Source organism: Micropterus salmoides, unplaced genomic scaffold (genome assembly GCF_014851395.1).
Source record: "Micropterus salmoides isolate LMB-PRFRI ecotype aquatic unplaced genomic scaffold, ASM1485139v1 Ms_hic_scaffold_9, whole genome shotgun sequence".
NCBI lineage: Eukaryota > Metazoa > Chordata > Actinopteri > Centrarchiformes > Centrarchidae > Micropterus > Micropterus salmoides.
In genome coordinates, this window is record NW_024044681.1 from 20,787,133 (window position 1) to 20,804,536 (window position 17,404).

At 39.7% G+C, this 17,404-nt stretch overlaps 1 protein-coding gene across 2 annotated transcripts; it reads right to left on the minus strand.

Moving 5' to 3' along the window:
- Positions 1-4,561: 4,561 nt before the first annotated feature.
- LOC119896199 (von Willebrand factor A domain-containing protein 7-like) lies at positions 4,562-15,358 on the minus strand. 2 transcript variants are annotated; one of them, XM_038709702.1, is made up of 16 exons: positions 15,227-15,358; positions 14,778-14,975; positions 14,376-14,648; positions 14,132-14,225; positions 13,849-13,983; positions 10,875-11,061; positions 10,609-10,784; positions 10,321-10,433; positions 10,091-10,207; positions 7,707-7,916; positions 7,492-7,624; positions 7,057-7,206; positions 6,559-6,651; positions 6,202-6,479; positions 5,805-6,098; positions 4,562-5,693 (listed from the first exon to the last, which is right to left on the minus strand). In XM_038709702.1, exons 2-16 carry the CDS (start codon positions 14,961-14,963, stop codon positions 5,247-5,249), a joined length of 2,886 nt encoding a protein of 961 aa, XP_038565630.1. In that variant the 5' UTR covers positions 14,964-14,975; positions 15,227-15,358; the 3' UTR covers positions 4,562-5,246. The 2 variants fall into 2 exon arrangements, with proteins under 2 accessions (XP_038565630.1, XP_038565631.1); XM_038709703.1 differs by having other exon boundaries at positions 14,778-14,971; positions 15,227-15,314.
- Between the last annotated feature and the right edge of the window lie 2,046 nt (positions 15,359-17,404).

Sequence of the window (17,404 nt, forward strand, 5' to 3'; positions counted from 1 at the left end):
TAGTGGATCCCAGAAACCTGAAGGATTTCACAGCAGACACAGGGCTGTTGAGTAAGGTGATGGGGGGCAGAGTGGGAGGGCTCCTCCTGAAGTCCACCATCATCTCCACAGTTTTGAGCGTGTTAAGCTCCAGGTTGTTCTGACCGCACCAGAGAGCCAGCTGATCAACCTCCCGACTCATCACCGTCCGTTGTTGTTGATGACTGTTGTGTCATCAGCAAACTTCAGGAGTTTGACAGATGGGTCTCTAGAGGTGCAGTCGTTGGTGTAGAGGGAGAAGAGCAGTGGGGAGAGCACACTTCATGACTCCAGATGTCAGGGCGACAGGTCTGTAGTCATTCAGTCCAGAGATGGAGGGTTTTTTGGGGACCGGGATGATTGAGGAGCGTTTGAAGCAGGAGGGAACTTCACACATCTCCAGTGATCTGTTAATTATGTGTGAAGATTGGGGCCAGCTGGTCTGCACAGATTTTCAGGCAGGATGGAGAGACACCGTCGGGGCCAGGAGCCTTCCTGATCTTCATAAAGGGGGAAGGTGACCGTTTGAAGATGGTGTTGGACCGGAGGTGTGACTGTGGGTTTTTCAAACCTATAAAAACCATTCAGCTCGTCTGCCAGTTGCTGAGTACCAGCAGTGTTGGGGGATGGTCTCCTGTAGTTAGTGAATAAAAAGGTTGACAGTTTATAAGTAATGTCTCTAAGTGAGGGATGCATGATTTTTCCAACACTGTGACATCTGTGCACCAACCTTCGCTTATATAGAAACAGAGTGCGCCTCCCCTTGTTTTTCCCGTGAGCTCCCTTTCGCGATCCGCGCGATGAGATTAAATCCCGGTAGGTGAACAGCGCTGCCAGGTGTCGTGCCGAAAAGTGATGGTCCGCCGAAAATCGATTGCCGCCTACGAGAGCGCGCGCAGTGTGTTAAAGCTGTAGGCTATGGCCCAGTCTCTTTAACACACAGGTGCAGCTCAATGTGCTCTACAAAAAAGCCTCATGGACCATTAAGGTCCGCCAATAAAAGCATGTCGATATCTTAATAAATACATAAAATAAATAATCAAAAATCAAGATGGAAGATTTGAAAAAGACCATTTAAAATTCTACACTTTTTAAAACTGCGTTCAATTGACAGTTCAGTAGCTGGGTGTGCTGTCCTCTATTGAAGCTGTCATTCTATTGTATTGTAGCAGATAGTTGTCATACTGTACCATAAGCTGCCGTTGACAGGTACTTTAGCTGCAAAACTGGTTTCTCACAAAAACATGGGAAATGAAAATAAGATTCCAGCATTCACGTACAAGACAACTTGTTAAACACGACCAGCAAAGTAATCATTCTACCTCGGACATGAAGTAATAAAAATTATGCTGTGATCCACAGTATCAAAGATGGACTAAGATCCAACAGCACCAGAACAGAGCATTCAACTAACAACTATTAGCTATCAGTGTGGGAAGACAGCACTGCACTTGGGTCAAAAGCTACAGAAAACTTCTCAGCTGAGAGGAAATTAATGTGTTTGGCGGTATCGCTCTGTTCTGGGATATGGGACAAGGCAGGTAGAGCACAACTCTCTGGCCTTCCACGTGCCTACATGGAAAAGCCATAAGGCAGGGGGAGCACCTACCTGCCCATCCATGTGCATACACTGAAAGCCAGAGGCAGAGAGAGATGGCTGCTATCAGCTGATGTGCTGGGATTGTAAGGTGAGATTGACTTCATTAACTGGCTGAACTAATGCTATGCTTGATTTATGGTCAGCTCCTCAGAGCAAATAGAGTCAATATTTAAACCAAGAGTAAAAACAAGGTCTAAGGTATAACCCTTAATGTTCATCGATTAAAGTCACCAACAATAATAATTCTATCCAATCTCATAATAGAGGATAAAAAATGAAATGAAATGAACATGAAATAATTAAAACCAGAAGGAACAGTTCCATTAGGGAGGCATATTTCACGCTCATCCGCCACATCTCTGTCACAGTAAATCCAAGTCTTTACAGGTAAATAAATTGTTTCTATGAAGGCTTTACTTAATGGAGTGAGCATTTATCATCACCATTCTGAAGGGCACAGACCCACTGCCTGCAACAGCAGAGGCCCGAGCCAAGGGGGATGGTTGTGAGGGTCTGATCCACCATGCACAGCAGGACGTCTCACAGGAGGGGAGGCCCTATCTGTAACAACAGTCTGAAAAGGAGATGATGCACTGCCTGCTTTATATTAGGGTCAAGAAGATTGTGCCCAGCTTTTTGGGTGAAGTCCACAAACAGATTAAAATTATCAATAAAACAAACACTGTGAGCCCTGCAAGCAGACTGAAGCCAGTCATGGAGACAAAGGAGTCTCATGAACATACTTTTCACAATGCTTTAAGAAATTAAAAAGATGGTTAAAATCTAATTTAGTTAACTCTTGATGAGCTGTTTAATTTGTTCCCACATGGACTATTGCTCTTTTAACAGAGGACAGGAGTGATGGCAGTAAACCCTGGAACTCATTTAAGATGTCAGAGGCACCAGGGACTGCGTTAAAGACACACTATTGGAATCACCGACAATCAGTGTTGAGGGGGAGCAAAGCAGCTGAGGGGATTTAGGCTAGGCTCTGTCAGGACAAAACAGAGCACATTCAGGATCCAGCCAAAGACAAGTTTCCACAAATGGATTGTAATGTTTTATGTTATTTTATTCATAGTGTGCGTTATGTAGTCATAGCCGGCGACTGGTGCAGCGAGGGGGTGGAGTCCTTCTTCTGTGCCGTTTTTTTTCAAAGATTATCTGTCTCATGTACTACTGTCCAAATATAGTGACAGTTTCAGAAAATAAATAATTGTACACATGAAGTTCAGTTTACGCTTCAGTAATGGTTCATCCTCTGAAAGCAGCTGTATAATGCTTTCTGTGGCTCCATAAGATATAGCTACATAGAGCTTTCCAGTATTTTATGAAACAACCCTTGTGACATCATTTGCTTGGATTGGGCATGATTTTAATTTGTTTAATTTTTGCATTTTGGGAATGTTGGCTCCAATATTGTTGAAGCTTAACACACACTAACAACCAAAAAGTAATTTTGGGAAAGAAACTTATTCACTCTCTGGTAGTGAGTTATTTTTAAATCATTTAAATATAAGGCTTTATCTGGAATTCGGTCTGCTTAGCACAAAGAATGAAAACAGAGGGAAACACTAGCCTGTCTCTGTATGAAGATTTGCTGAATTATGGGAGTGGATATGTGCAGGACCATTTATTACATGGGAGCAAAAATTTCCCTCTCCGCTTGTTACCCGACAACTGCTACCAGCCAAAAGATTGTCCCCTACCCCCACCCGTAAAATCACTTTTCTTTTTTTTTAGACACTTTGCTGTGCACATCGATTAGACGTGGTTATCACAACATAATTTTGCTGAATCTCAAGGAATGCTACTTCTACTAAGTGTAAAATAATATTTAGGACTCTAAACATTCATAAAATATATACCAGTACTTCGAGTCATTTCTCACCATTGATGAATCCCACAAAGAATATTATAGCATTTAAATGCAATATTTGGAAGTGCATGCAATTCTCAGCAGGCATGCAAAATTCGACTACCGTCGTAGTGAACTGCATTTTGTTAGCTGTGGTGTTGTCGCTGTAGTGGGCAAGTTTATAGATAGTACAAGTGGCCATCAATATAAACAATAGTGATTTGGTCTGACCAAACCATTGATTAGGTGAGAAGAGATTTATTGGCTATAGAAATCACCAGTAGTTTGTTTTTACGCACTAAAGCAGAGTAAAATGCAGTATCATAACTAACGGCACTTTTGCAGACTGCAAAAAAAAGCATTTGGTTATTTACACAGATCAATGGCAGGGGGCCTACATAAAAGAGAAAAAAGTAAAGATATAAATTGGTTTGATCAATAATGATATAGACTCCCTATTCTGCCTTGCATTCATTAATTGATTGGTTATATAAATTAAATTGTTTAGGATTTTTAATTTAATTTATGTGTAGATGAATATTAGTTAGTTTGTGTGTTAGTGTTACTACTGTTGTGGAAGCATGTTTTTTTTTTTGTAATCTAACTTGTGTATCTTTTGTTATTTGTCAGTGTGCATCAGTGACCAAACTGATTTATAACTTAGATTATATGGACAGGGAAAAGCACTACATCCGTTTCACCAGATAAAAACCCATGCTGGATTGAAACATCACATTAAAGAAGTGAAATAAAAAAAGGCCTTGTGTTCTTACTTGTTGGATTATTTATGGTGATGCACCGATGTACTACAGTTTCTACATTGTATAAGTCATTGATGCTTATTTTCCACTATGGGGAGCTGATATAATGATTTTTTCCCTGTTAGTTTGGGGAGGAGCCATTGATGTTCTGTGCTGCTCCCATTTGAAACAATGGAACAGTTTATGTTTGGACCAGTATTTGTTTCCTTTTTGATTCTGTGGTTTGCTTTCATTTTTATGTCACAATCAGACACTGCTAGGTCAATTGTTACCATGCACCTTTCTACCAAAAGGAAGACAGAGAACATCCATTTTTTAGATATATTGTGTCACCATGTTTTTAATCAGCTGTATGAGAAGCAGGCCTCAAATGTATGTTTAATTTTAAATGATCAAAGAAATCTAATCATTCAATCAACAATACCTTTCCACAACTTAATATCAGTATTATCAATAGTACTCAAAATATGAATGCATGATCCTTGATTGTGTGTTCACATGGTCTATATCTTAATAATGACATATTCACAACCCCGTTAAGCTTTTTAAAAAGTTAGAATGGCATCAAGCACCCTGTAATACATACTTTAAAGTTGGGTAACAAATTGCATAGCTTAAAGAATTTAATTAGTTTTACAGTAAGATTAATCACACAGTTGTACATACACTCAGTTGGCAGGTGATTAGGTTCACGTAGCAAAATAATTCAATAAAAACTGAACATTATAACCATCCTCCACGAAAAACTACTGTGGTAAATGTATGGTAATGGATGGCATATTCAGTGTTGTCATGGTACTGGCCAGTGCCATCATAAGAACTTAACTGCATATCTTTAGATTTTTGTGTTTGGATCATTTTGATAACGTCACCTTTAGCTCAAGCAAACTAATTCATAGGATTTATTGTGGAGCTGTTGTAGTGGAATGTTTTAGTTTTAGCTATGTGTATCAAATGAACAGGCAACTGACTGAGTATGTAGTTGATTTTCCAAAGCCAAAAGAACACTTTAAAATGTAACTCTTTGCCACACTAAAATGAGGCCTGAGATTGTGATGCTAAGGCAAGGAAGAAAAGACTGAACAACTCTGGTGGAGAAAGACACAAGAGATGTTGAAGGCTGTGTAGATGTTGAAGGCTGTGTAGTGACGGTAGCCGTTGTCCGGACACTGTAGACACAGGAGCCTACATTACCCACCCGATCCACAACCAGCAGCTCCACATCAGGCGAACAGCAAGATGCATTGTAGAACACCAGCGTTATGTTATTGTTGTCAGCGTCCAGGCTGGTATTCATGGTACCGTTGCCTTGTCTGAGGCTTACACGGTCAATACCCGTCCCATTAGCCCCATCAGTCACCTGAACAGAGAGCTCCCACATGGACAAGGTGCAATCATCAGAGCAGTTGGACTGCAGTCTGAGCTGCTGACACACTGGCTGAGTGAAATCGGTCACCTATGAGGAGAAGAAAAATTGATAAATCCAATAATGAAAGGATTAAATAAGCTTGATCATTCACTGACTTAACATTTACTGGAATGTGATTTTCTTCAGCTCGAGAGTTACCGTTTTAAGGACAGTGAAACGCAGAACAACATAGTTGGTGTCTGCACCTCGCGGAGCCTCAGCCTCAACAGTCAGGGTGACGTCAGTACCAGATGGGGTGTCAAGAGGTGCAGTGAGATTCACTGTACCATCAGCACTGCCTCCAGTTTCCAGGAATAAAGTGGATGGGGATGTTAAAGTAAAACCTCGGTCATTGGTAGCTTGGATCTTGAAGTTTCCTCCCACACCATCAGTCGTCACTGAGAAGGGAACTGAAAGTGGTGTTCCTGGTACTAAGACACTCTGTGAATCACCCTAAAAATGAAAGGAAAGTGGAAAACAGTCAGCATCAGCTGTTTAACAGAAAGACTGTGGCAGTGTAAACCTAGCTTAAAAGTCATGGATGCTTTTTACTTACAGCTGTAACAGTCACAGTAGAGGCTCTGATGCTGGTGGGTGACTGCCTTTGGAACATCACTGAGGACTCTTTGGAGGAACCGATGTTGTTCTGCCCCTTTACAAGCACCACAAACTCCTGTGATGGTATCCTGTCAAACTGAGCTAAGAAGTGTCCTCCACCCTGAGCCTCCACGCTGCCATTAACTTCTCCTGACCCCAATGACTCAACAAGGATCACTTCTGTCACCGTGGTGGTGTCACTCCCAGTTACCGTCACCATCAGACTACTGTTGACACCTTTAGCAAAATAGAGAATCCACTAAATGCTTAAGTAAATCAAATTACTTTGGCAAATCACAAGTTTTGTTTCCTTTACCAGCTCTGGGACGATTGTCTACAACATCAAAACCTCCAAACGGGCCCTGCGATACCTCCAAAAAGTCAAACAGGAAGTCAATGGGACTCTCACCTGCAAATAAAAGATAAAAATAAAATAAAATCCTGATCATCTGTAAGGTATTCATTCCTCTACCGTTTCTGTGAAGCATATTTATCACCATAATTTTGTTTAAAGACTAAAACTACAAAGTCTCCACAAAACAGCAAATACAAAATTCATTCTGCAGAGAGTAGTTCCAGTGAAAACTGCTGAAAGCTAAATCTTGGGACTTTTCCGAGTGACTGCAACAGTGTCTGTGGAAAGACACATTGTTGTTGTATATTTTAAATTGTACATTTATTCATCCACCTCCTCTATATAAATAATACCAAACCTATGTGCATGGCTACATATTACTTACTGTTGTAATTTGGGTAGGTAAAGGAGGTAGTTACACCTAAAATAATAATAAAGTTATTTATTATGTGATCTCACCTACAACCTTGAGACTGTAGGGACTTGTTGAAACCATTTCAATTTCCCACAGTCCCACTTGTGTTTTTAGCTGCAGAGTCTTGAAATTTCCGACTGACTGGGATGCAGCGATCAATGCTCCTGTCATGTCCGTGCTTTGCTGTGATTCACCTATAAGCAAACATTGGTTAACAGGACAAGAGATAAACTTTTTTGCATTCATTTTAAACAACGAAACATTTCATTTTCTTAGATCAGCTGTAGTAAAGTTGTAGTGTGCTTTGTTTTCTCTGTACCACAGTGCCACACTTGGCCTAATATTACCACCAAATGGGGTCAAGAATTTCTTTCCCCTTAAAATCAGTGTTTTTGTGTCAGTGTTAAATTAATGCCTATTAACTGCTACAATAATACAAGTAATAACTTTTAAATATTTAATCTGCAAAAAAGTATCACCTGAGGGACTGATGAGAGTAAAGATCGCAGAGCTCCCAGTGAGGTAAACTGTAAGGTTTCTTACTGACTCATCAACTGTGAAGGTGAAATTTTCTGTCTTTCCTGGACTCCTGGCCGCCTGCAGAAGGGTCACCTAGGAACATAAATAAAACTGGTGACACAACGGAACACAACTTTTTTTTATGTTTAGAAAAGTGAGAGCATTTTGTTGATACCAGAGAGGGGCTGGAGGACTCTGTTATGATGCTAGTGGCATTTGGGAGGTCACTCTTTGTGACTTCAATAGCCTGACCTCCGGAAGCCTGAGCCAGGTCTCTGTACAGCTGAGCATCTGATTTTACCATCCGACTTTGTTGTTGTTGTTGGTCATTACCACTCTGTCTTCTACGACGAGATCCCAGTATGTTAGTAATCATGAAGTTCACCTGAAAAATAAAACAGATGAATGACAATTTAAGGTGAAAAATGCACTTACTGGGGCTGTAAGTTTTAAGTTAACCAAAAGGCGTTATGTTTAGAATTCACCAAATGGTCAGAAATGATAATAGGGTGGGGAGAAACTGCGGCTGCCCACTGCTCCCAATAGGCCTACTTTGGATTGGTTAAATGCAGATAACTAATTTTGCTATGTGACAAGAAAAGTTTATTCAAAGTTTATTCATTCTGGAGCCCCACCCGCGCGACTTGTTCCACTCTGCCTCTCGTATTTTCATTAATTCTGAACGTGTCGCATGTCCACATTGCACCAACTGCGACACTGCTCTCCCTTAGGTCCGCAGCAACACACCCACCATGTGCAGTGTTTGGCAGTAACACGTTACTCGGTACCGGACCTTATGTTGTTCATGTCAGCTGTTAGCCGAAAAGCTAAAGGAAGAATGGAGAACGAGGAAGATAGGCGTAACAGCTGTAAGTATCACCATTATTGTGTCACAGTCTAAGATGCAAAGAACACCTTCGTCTGTTGTAAACTTTGTGCGACCAGCAACAAGCTTTCAACCATGACCACTTCTATAATTTCTAATTTATTGAAGCATCTGTTAAAGCAGCACAGCAACAGGAAACTTATAGATAGAAACTCCGGCCACTACTGCCAGTGATGCATTCACTTGTCGGGAGAGCAACGTTATGTTTTGTAAAAGCACTGAATACTGATATTCTAAATGCATGTGCAGAAAAAGAAACAGTAGTTCAAAAGTAAGGATTTTTTTATTTCTGGGTGGTGTTAAGAAACATTAAAGTTTTGTAAAAAACATTTTCCTTGCTGCTGTTATGAATATGACATCAGTTAAAGTCGGGAGGGACTGCTTTGTTTTGGGGGTGTGGTGGTGAAAGTAATATAGTAACGTAACAAGTAACGTAACTAGTTACTTTTTTAAGGAGTAATAAGTAACTAGTAACTTACAATTACAATTCTGAGTAACTTGCCCAAAAACTGACACTGACATAATCGACAGAAATTCTTGCCTTTATTAGAGAGATGTCAGGTTAAAATTATGACCAAAATTGTTTACTAATATCATAATTTAATAGCCAGCACAGAATGCTTTAATGTTATAACATGAAAGAAGCACTTTTGTCAGACCATCCACCATTTTGGTCGAAATATTTGATGGATTTGCCATGAATTTTGGTTCTTTAAATGTTTCACCAAGTGTCAGTTTTTTATGTTTGTTGAATACAAATAAGTGTAAGCAATGTAACCTTTTTAGAGCGCGGTTTCATCACTACGTTGAATGCGTATAGGAGGAAGAAGAAGAAGAAGAAGCAGTAGTGGTAGTAGCAGTAGTCATCTGGCTTGTTAGAAGGAAGAAGAGAAGTGAAAGTTGGACAAATGGTAAAGCAAAAGTTAATACTTGTGCTTTACCATTTGTCCGCGGCTGTTGTGCTAAATAATTTTAGCGCAACAGCCGCCACCGTAGCTTCTCCTGGAAAAAACTTTGCCTGGGGAAGTCTATATTATATAAAAATATTAAAAGAGGATGTGTTGACAGTTTTCACAATTTTTTTGTTGTTAATGTACAACCTCGTACAATGTTAACAAAAGGTACAATGTTTTGACTGCTTAATTTCCATTTGTTAAAGTGAAATTTTGTCATCAGAATTAATGTGAAATGGTACCATCTGAGGAGCGCGTGAATGCACAGTTAGCAGTTGGTTGCAATTCGTGACCCTCACCACTAGATGCCACTAAAACGTACACACTGAACCTTCAAATGTATCTTCTTTATCCAAGGAAGGTTAAAATCAAGGGAAACTGGACTTAGTTTCACATCACATCCGAGAAACTTCTTCAGTTCTGACTGACTGGTAGGGAAATTAATCTATTTAACCACTGATTCGTTAGTGCTCCTGGCTGTTGTAACAGTCGTTATGGGCTTTGGAGACACTCGAGGCCTGAACAATTATTGTTGGCTCTCACCCAGGGCCCAAAGTGAACGTTTGTTGTTTCCCAACCAAACCTTCCTTGGATAACTGTGACCTGGATGACTGAGAATCTTCACAGACATTATGACTCTTCAATTTATTGTCAACAACACATTTATTTCACTATCATTTTCTAAACCATTTGTTAATATTTTACAGTGACACTACTCACCACTGTCTTAGTGCGTTCTATGAGTGCGAGCACTGTGCTTTGCAGGTATGTGTCTTTGGCAGGTGCATCCGTGAAGAGGAAGATCTCAGAATTTAAAGGAGCGCCAGTTAAAGCCAGCTAGATGAGCAAGAGAGGACGGCAGTTATTCAACATAGTTTTACTTTTAACTTTTGTCAGAGGTATATTTTGCAGAGGTATATTTTTAAGTAGTATCAAAGACATCACAGCACCTGCAGCCCTGAAAGACTCATTTCTGGCGTGTCTCCTCCACCGCTTGCTGACAGTGAATTAATAGTATTCCTGAAGACTTTTGGATCTGTAGTCTTTGTTAGTGGCCCAAAATCTGGGGTTCAGGAAGAATTATTCCTTAATATAGGCCTACTGCACATTACAGCACACATAATTCTGCGGGTTTATTTTATTGATTACAGTTTAGCAGGCATAGATGAAGAGCATTTTCATAAACTTGACAACACAAACACCCTTTTAACTTCACTTTAGAGGAAAAAAACTCCTACCTGGATCATTGAAAGGTACAAGAATGTAAACTGAGGGCTCATTCTCTGTTCCCACTTTACTGTCGATTATAGAGGAAGTGACATCCTTCACTGCTTCAATGTCATCGCTCATGCTTCCTGTTGTGTCGATGACGAAACACAGAGCTTTACCAGATCCTTTGGAGAGTCCCATCATTCTAAGGAATGGAGAGAGACAGATAAAACACAGATTAAATCCCCTTGCCTTCTTACAGTTCTGTACATAACTGAAACATGCAGTTACATACTGCAGGAATGCTCTGTCACCAGCAGCCCCTCGAACGTCCTCTAGTAGCTCACTGGTTGCAGCTATTGCCATATTTGCTGCTGTAAAGTGGAGATGTCCATGACTCGCGCTTCTCTCGTCTTTGTTGATCCCACCTTTAGGCTCGATCCTACTTGTTTGATCAAGGAAACCTCCATGGCTGCATTTTCCTGTTCAGCATTTGAACCAGAACAGTTTGTCATACAGCTTAACATTTACCACTTCTTTAGAGACTACAACACTGCTTGTCACAAGACCGTCTTATCTGTAAAAATGTGTTTTTAAGCACGCTAGCATCAAACAAACCTCCATGGCTGCATTTTCCTTTTCAGCACTGGAAATACAATGAGAAGAAAGTGGTTCATACAGCCGTATACACATCCCTCTCCTTTAGAGACTACCACACAGCTTTTCACAATGCTCTCTGTAAATGTGGGTTTCTAGCAGCATGGCTCTATAGGGATAACAAAGTTACTCTGCCAGTTGTTTCACCACTTTGGCCTAGATTGAAACATCTCAACAACTCATTAATGGATTTTAACAACGTTAGACATTCATAGTTCCCAGAGAATAACTTCTGATGACTTAGAAATATAAATCATTTTTAGATCTGTGTCCCAAATGTATAATTCATACAAATTCTAGCAGTGATATTAATTTTGCTTTCTGTTAAGTTTAATCAGCAGTGGCATTTAACGTTGCAGTTTAATTTCTTTTGCGTAGTGCACATTTTGCATAATTTTTAAACGTTCAAAAATTAATGTGTCAAATCAAAAAAGAAGGAACCATGACTGTTCTTGCATTATTGGAAGACATTGAAAATTCTGGTTTTAGAAAAGACTTTTCAGAGATCAGAATGAATTTGTTGCGCATTGCTAATAAATCGCTATTGCCTCCCAAGAAATGTTCAGAAAGATATAATTTCAGATTTATAGATCAGCTTCAGTTACAAATGGGATACTTAAAACATGTAACACATCTGTTATTAATCAAAGCACACAAACACAAGAATAAATCTAAGAACATTTTTATAAATGAGGCTCCAGAACAGGTAAGTTGGTGCACGATAGCTAAACAATGAGCTGAAACTTATTGTAAAAGCTCCGCAGAGCAGAGCTGCAGATTCAGGTTTTAATTCTCTGTAGGTTCAACACTATGAGCGACCCCTTTATATTGTCACACTGTTTTCACGTTGTCATTTGATACAATGGTAGTTATAAATGATCGATTCTAGTTGCTTTAAATACATTTTGAATGCAGGATTTACATATAAAATGTGCGCAACAACATCAACCATATAGATGTTAAACATTTTGACATTTCCAAAACATACATATACACATTTGCAGGGGCATAGTTATAGGCAGTGCTGAAACACAGTACAGGGGCCCATGATGGGAGCATCAACTGTCAATTATATTGTCAAATGCATCTAAGTTTATCATGTAACATTAGATTCCCAGCTCTCCTCCTACTGGTGTTACCATTTTGATTACGTTGGTATATATATATATATACTTTGCCGTGGTGTCAGTCAGTAGTTTTACCCACAAAAGTCTGTAGCAAGCAGTAAAAAACAACCAAACAAACAATTTAACTCCACAGATTCCACAGAATGAATATTGTCTTATTTTCTTTGGTATTCGTGTCAAATAGCTACATACGTAATGATGATTGCTGGGTAATATGTGTATGGCTGTCCAGTCTTAAGTTATTATTTGATCATGTGACAAGACGACACGACTTTCGCTTGGTGAAACGCAAAATCGGACAAGTAGAGTAACTTAGCAGAGCACACTGAAGCACACATTGAAACTTGAAAGTTGTTTCAAGAAAAGACAGGACAGAAAAGAACAGGAGGAGAGGGTTGTAAAGCTTCCAACTAAGATTGTTTTGGATTTTGGACACTGTGAAGATTTTGCTCAATGCAGGTTTGTCAGATGCTTTTTTCAAGGGATTTGGTGTGGCTGCTGTGCTCCTGTTTAAAAGGGGTCAGGTCGCCGCTGAGCACCTGTTTGTGTGGCTGTGGATGTGTTTGTGGGCATTAAACTGGGTGTGTGCCTTAGCTGGCCTGTGTTCATGACGTGGTGTTGTTTTTAAGTAGGCAGCTTTTCTTTCTTATTTAACCATAATCTCTTGCTTTTCTGCTGAAGAAGAATGTGCTTGCCGTGATTCAGGAGGTTAATGTATTAATAATGCTCAAAAAAGATTGCGTCATTGCAGGGTGGAGATGGAGCAGTGGATAAGACACATAACTTTGGCGTAAAAGACCTGGGTTCAAATCCACTGTGAGACACCAATGTTTCCCTGAGCAAGACATTTAACCCCTAGTTGCTCTAGAGGTGTGCAACTTCCGACATATATAGCAATAGCTTTGGATAAAAGCGTCAGCTAAATGAACAGCTGTAATGTCATTTCAGCACTGTGGAAACCTCCTTTGCATGCTGTTTATAGTGACATTTCAGGATTTTGACAATGAAAGCACTGACATTTCTCTTCGACGTCTGTTTTACAATAGTCTAGGTGACACATTCTGACTCTAAAATCCATCACATGATGGTACTTTAGACTGCTTTGTCTGGGCGCACAGAGCACATTAGCAGCAGTAGTGCGTGTCTGTGTTGGAGGGAAGCACACAAAGAGAACTGTTGTTGTTGGGAAGACATTGGAAGGTTAGGTATTTACTGCATATAATCCTATCAGTTGTTGCACAATGAGGAAACAAGGCACACTAATTTGTCGGCAGTTAACTTGCCAGCCACATTGACCACAACTGTCATTTCTTCATATATGAGGATGACACAGGTGCTATTATTGGGTGCATTTGTTGCTATAGAGATGTGACATTTGAGCTGTCCATTTATAAGCCTAATGACAAACATGTATTTCTCAATTTTATAGTAAATCGCATTTGCACTCTAAATTACACACAATTGGTGGGCAGATTAGTAATTTACCATTCGGTTTGGTGGAGAAAAAAGGCACAAGACCGAAATATCCAGAGGTAAGTATCTTTTCCTGTAGGATGTCCTCCAAAATGTTGTTTTTGCAGTCGTCTCCATTACAGTTGCGACAGGTTGCTCTGGTTTTAGCTGTGGAAAAGAACATCCCCGGGACATTTTGACAGAGTTTTATTTTGTAAAATGATCTCTCTAATCATATCATATCTTTCTCCATCTCTGCTTTGCTTTGTTTTGGTAAGACAGATAAACACACACTGATATCACATGCTCTCTTTACCTGCAATGTTCCCAATGCTGGTATCTGATCTGATCAGATTGGAGTTTGGGAGTTTGTTTTCCATTTCCACCCAGTTGCTATGACTGTAGAAATCCTATTATTGAAAAAGGAAGACAAGTTAATAATATAGTTAATATTTGCAACATGTCAAAAACAGCTGCAAACAGAATACTGCTGCTTGGTGAACTTGAATAAGTAACATTTGTGTAAGAAACTTAAAATGGAAACAATTAATACAAAGTACCTGTAAAGTGTGTAAGATTTCTCCCAGTTTTTCTCTTGCTGCCCCAAAGTTCTGTAACTTGTTGCTGGCCTTCACAGCTGATAATCCTTCTGTGATGATTTTCCTTCCCTCTGAAAAACTCTCATCGTCAAAGTGATACATTGAGTCAAAGACATGAAAGATGTCTACTCGCCAGTTGTTTTTTTGGATTAAACTGATGGTTTGGCTGAAGCTCTTGGATGATTTTGACGCTTGACAGGCAACAGCAACAGACTCAGCAGTAAAAGGCTGTGGCTACACACACACACACACACACACACACACACTGACATTACTGCAGAGGCAAATCACATTTATTAATAATACAAGCACTGGTCATTTAAAATAAATAGTCAATATAATTTGGTTGAATTTTATCCTTACAGGAAAAGTGAAGTCTATTCCCTCAGCCAAGGCCATTGCGCGGCACACCTGCACGGTGGTATTTAAAACTGCACTCTGACTGATCATCTGATGACTCAGTGAGTCTCCTCCGAAAAGCCCTATATTAAACCCAAAAGCTCCAGTCTGCAGGAGCAGGAGACACAGCGCAGCCAACCCTGACATCATTGCACAACCTGCCTGACAGACACAATGGATAAACACAGATTATTATACCGGTTATCATAGATGGCCTTTGAGGCAAATCCAGTATTAGTCATTAACTACCTACCTTGCCCAGGTAGTGTCAGGTAGCAACAACGTCAAAGGTATAAGTGTTTAGCATGAAAGTTCATTCTTAATCTTGTCAATAGCTGTTTGAGAAATGCTAATTAAATGTCCTCTTACATGTTTTATATCACCAATAATTATTAGATATGACTATACTGTACCTTTGGACTTGATGTCGTCTTGTAGACTGTCTATATATATGTTCTTGGAAAGCACTTTGGGTCAACTCCTGTTATGTATAAAGTTGACTGACTGATTATATCTATTGTGGCAATTTATTTTATAAAGCTCCGTGGCCAGGGTGGGGCCACTACCGTCCAAGACCTGTTTGACCTGTTTCCATTGCAAAAGTATGTCTGTTTTAATTCTTTCATTTTCATTTCCCATGTTTGTGAGAGTAACCAGTTTTTAGGTTAAACTACTTCTCAGCAGCAGCTGATGGTACAGTATGATAATCATGTCCTACCTTCCAATAAAAAGAGTTTACCTTTTGTAATGTAGTCACAACACATTGTCCATCCATCCATCCATCGTCAACCGCTTATCCTACGTACAGGGTCGCGGTGGGCTGGAGCCTATCCCAGCTTACATCGGGTGAAAGGCGGGGTACACCCTGGACAGGTCGCCAGCAGGGCCACACATAGACAATCACCCACTCACACTCACACCTAAGGACAATTGTATAGACACCAATTGACCTAGCCTGCATGTCTTTGGATGATGGGAGGAAGCCAGAGCACCCGGAGAGAACCCACTTAGACACAGGAAGAACATGCAAACTCCACACAGAAAGGCGTTGTGAGGTGACAGTGCTAATCATGTTTATGTATAAATTGTATTATGTGGATCTTATTTTAGCAAATTACCTGTCACTGTGACCTCCATCCCCAGCTAGTGTTACAACTCACCCCAGTTGTGGGGTAGGTTGTAACAACAGAACTCTTGATATTTGACACTAACTGGTTTGCAAACTGTTTGTCATGCTGTTTGAATTGTAAGGTTACTAAGTTAGCTAACTTGCAGACTTGTTGCAAACATTAACATTGATGTTAGCTTGCACCAATTTCTCCTTTAGTGGTTCAGAAAAAACTTTTAATGTTATTTAAAAAATTGTTACTTGAATGTCACTTTGTTTCAAAGTCATTCATTGATTCGACGTTAAATTGGCTAAGTAACATTTTATGTTAACGATAGCAAACTATGTTGGCTCGCTAGCTAAAGTAATGTTAATATGTCCTTACCCCAAGGTTTTCCATCTCAAAAACTTTTCTCTTAAGGACATTATCTATGGTTGTGTCATGGACAACAACAAAGACAACTTTCTGATTAACAACATTGTCATTCTCTGGAAATTTTATATTCACAAGTCAAAGTTTTTGAAAGTGAATCCTAAGTTTTGTGTATTTCATAATGAGCTTCTTTCCTTTACAAAAGCCCTTAATGTTATGAAAACAAAGAATGCAATGAGTTTAGTATTATAGCAGAATATGATTTGGGGAAAAAACCCTAGCCGTTTTCCTTTATTTAAACTTCTTTTATCTTTTTTGTTTTCCCCTATCTTTGATATGCACTTGATCCTTTCTGCAGTATGTGACAAGTCAATGCCATGTTTTTGTATATGGAATATTTGTCAATAAAAAAACTAAAGGAAAAAAAAACAAAAAAAACGTTAATATGTCCTTTTCTTTCGGTTAGCAAAGTAACGTTAACCTTAAGTTAAGGCTATTAAACGTAACGTTAACTGATGTTACATTAATATAAAATCGCACAACAAGGAAATGACCTAGCTAACTGTTAAACATTATTTAAAGAGAGAATATGCATGAAAATATGTTGGATTTTACATGGTAACGTTCACTTTACTTGCTGCCTACAGCTCAACAGTTAGACTGGGCTGTAGTGTTGTGTCGTTCAAAGAACGTTTCGTTCATAAGACCTAATCCTGTGTAAGACTGTTTGAGTCGTTCATTTGTCACGTGACAGCTACTGTGGAGCAGGAATGAACGACTTGTTCACCGCTCACATGGGTCCTCCTCAGTCTTTCATTCACTCGGCAGGCTCAGAGGCTGCCAGCGCCGGAGAATGTGATGTCAGGTAACAGTCACTGGACTGATATTATATAGCTATTTTGTTAATTATGTGACATTTAATAAAGCATACCGTTATTACAGCGCAGTGATGTTGTGCTAAGTTATAGTTTTAACACAGCCACAGTAACTTAGTCCTGCTAATGTTTAACATTACAGCTAACAGCTGATGAGAGTTGTTGTGGGTCCACTTCAGAGCCCTGACAGGGTTCTACCTGGAGCCAAATTACCTCAGAGGTCGTCTCCTCTCCA

Coding starts and splice junctions, on each gene's coding strand:
- LOC119896199 (XM_038709702.1), bottom strand. CDS start 14,963: ATGATGTCAGGGTTGGCTGCGCTGTGTCTCCTGCTCCTGCAGACTGGA. Junction 11,062..13,848: donor TTTCTCCACCAAACCGAATG/GTAAATTACTAA, acceptor AATGCTGAACAG/GAAAATGCAGCCATGGAGGT. Junction 7,207..7,491: donor TACTCTCATCAGTCCCTCAG/GTGATACTTTTT, acceptor GTTTGCTTATAG/GTGAATCACAGCAAAGCACG.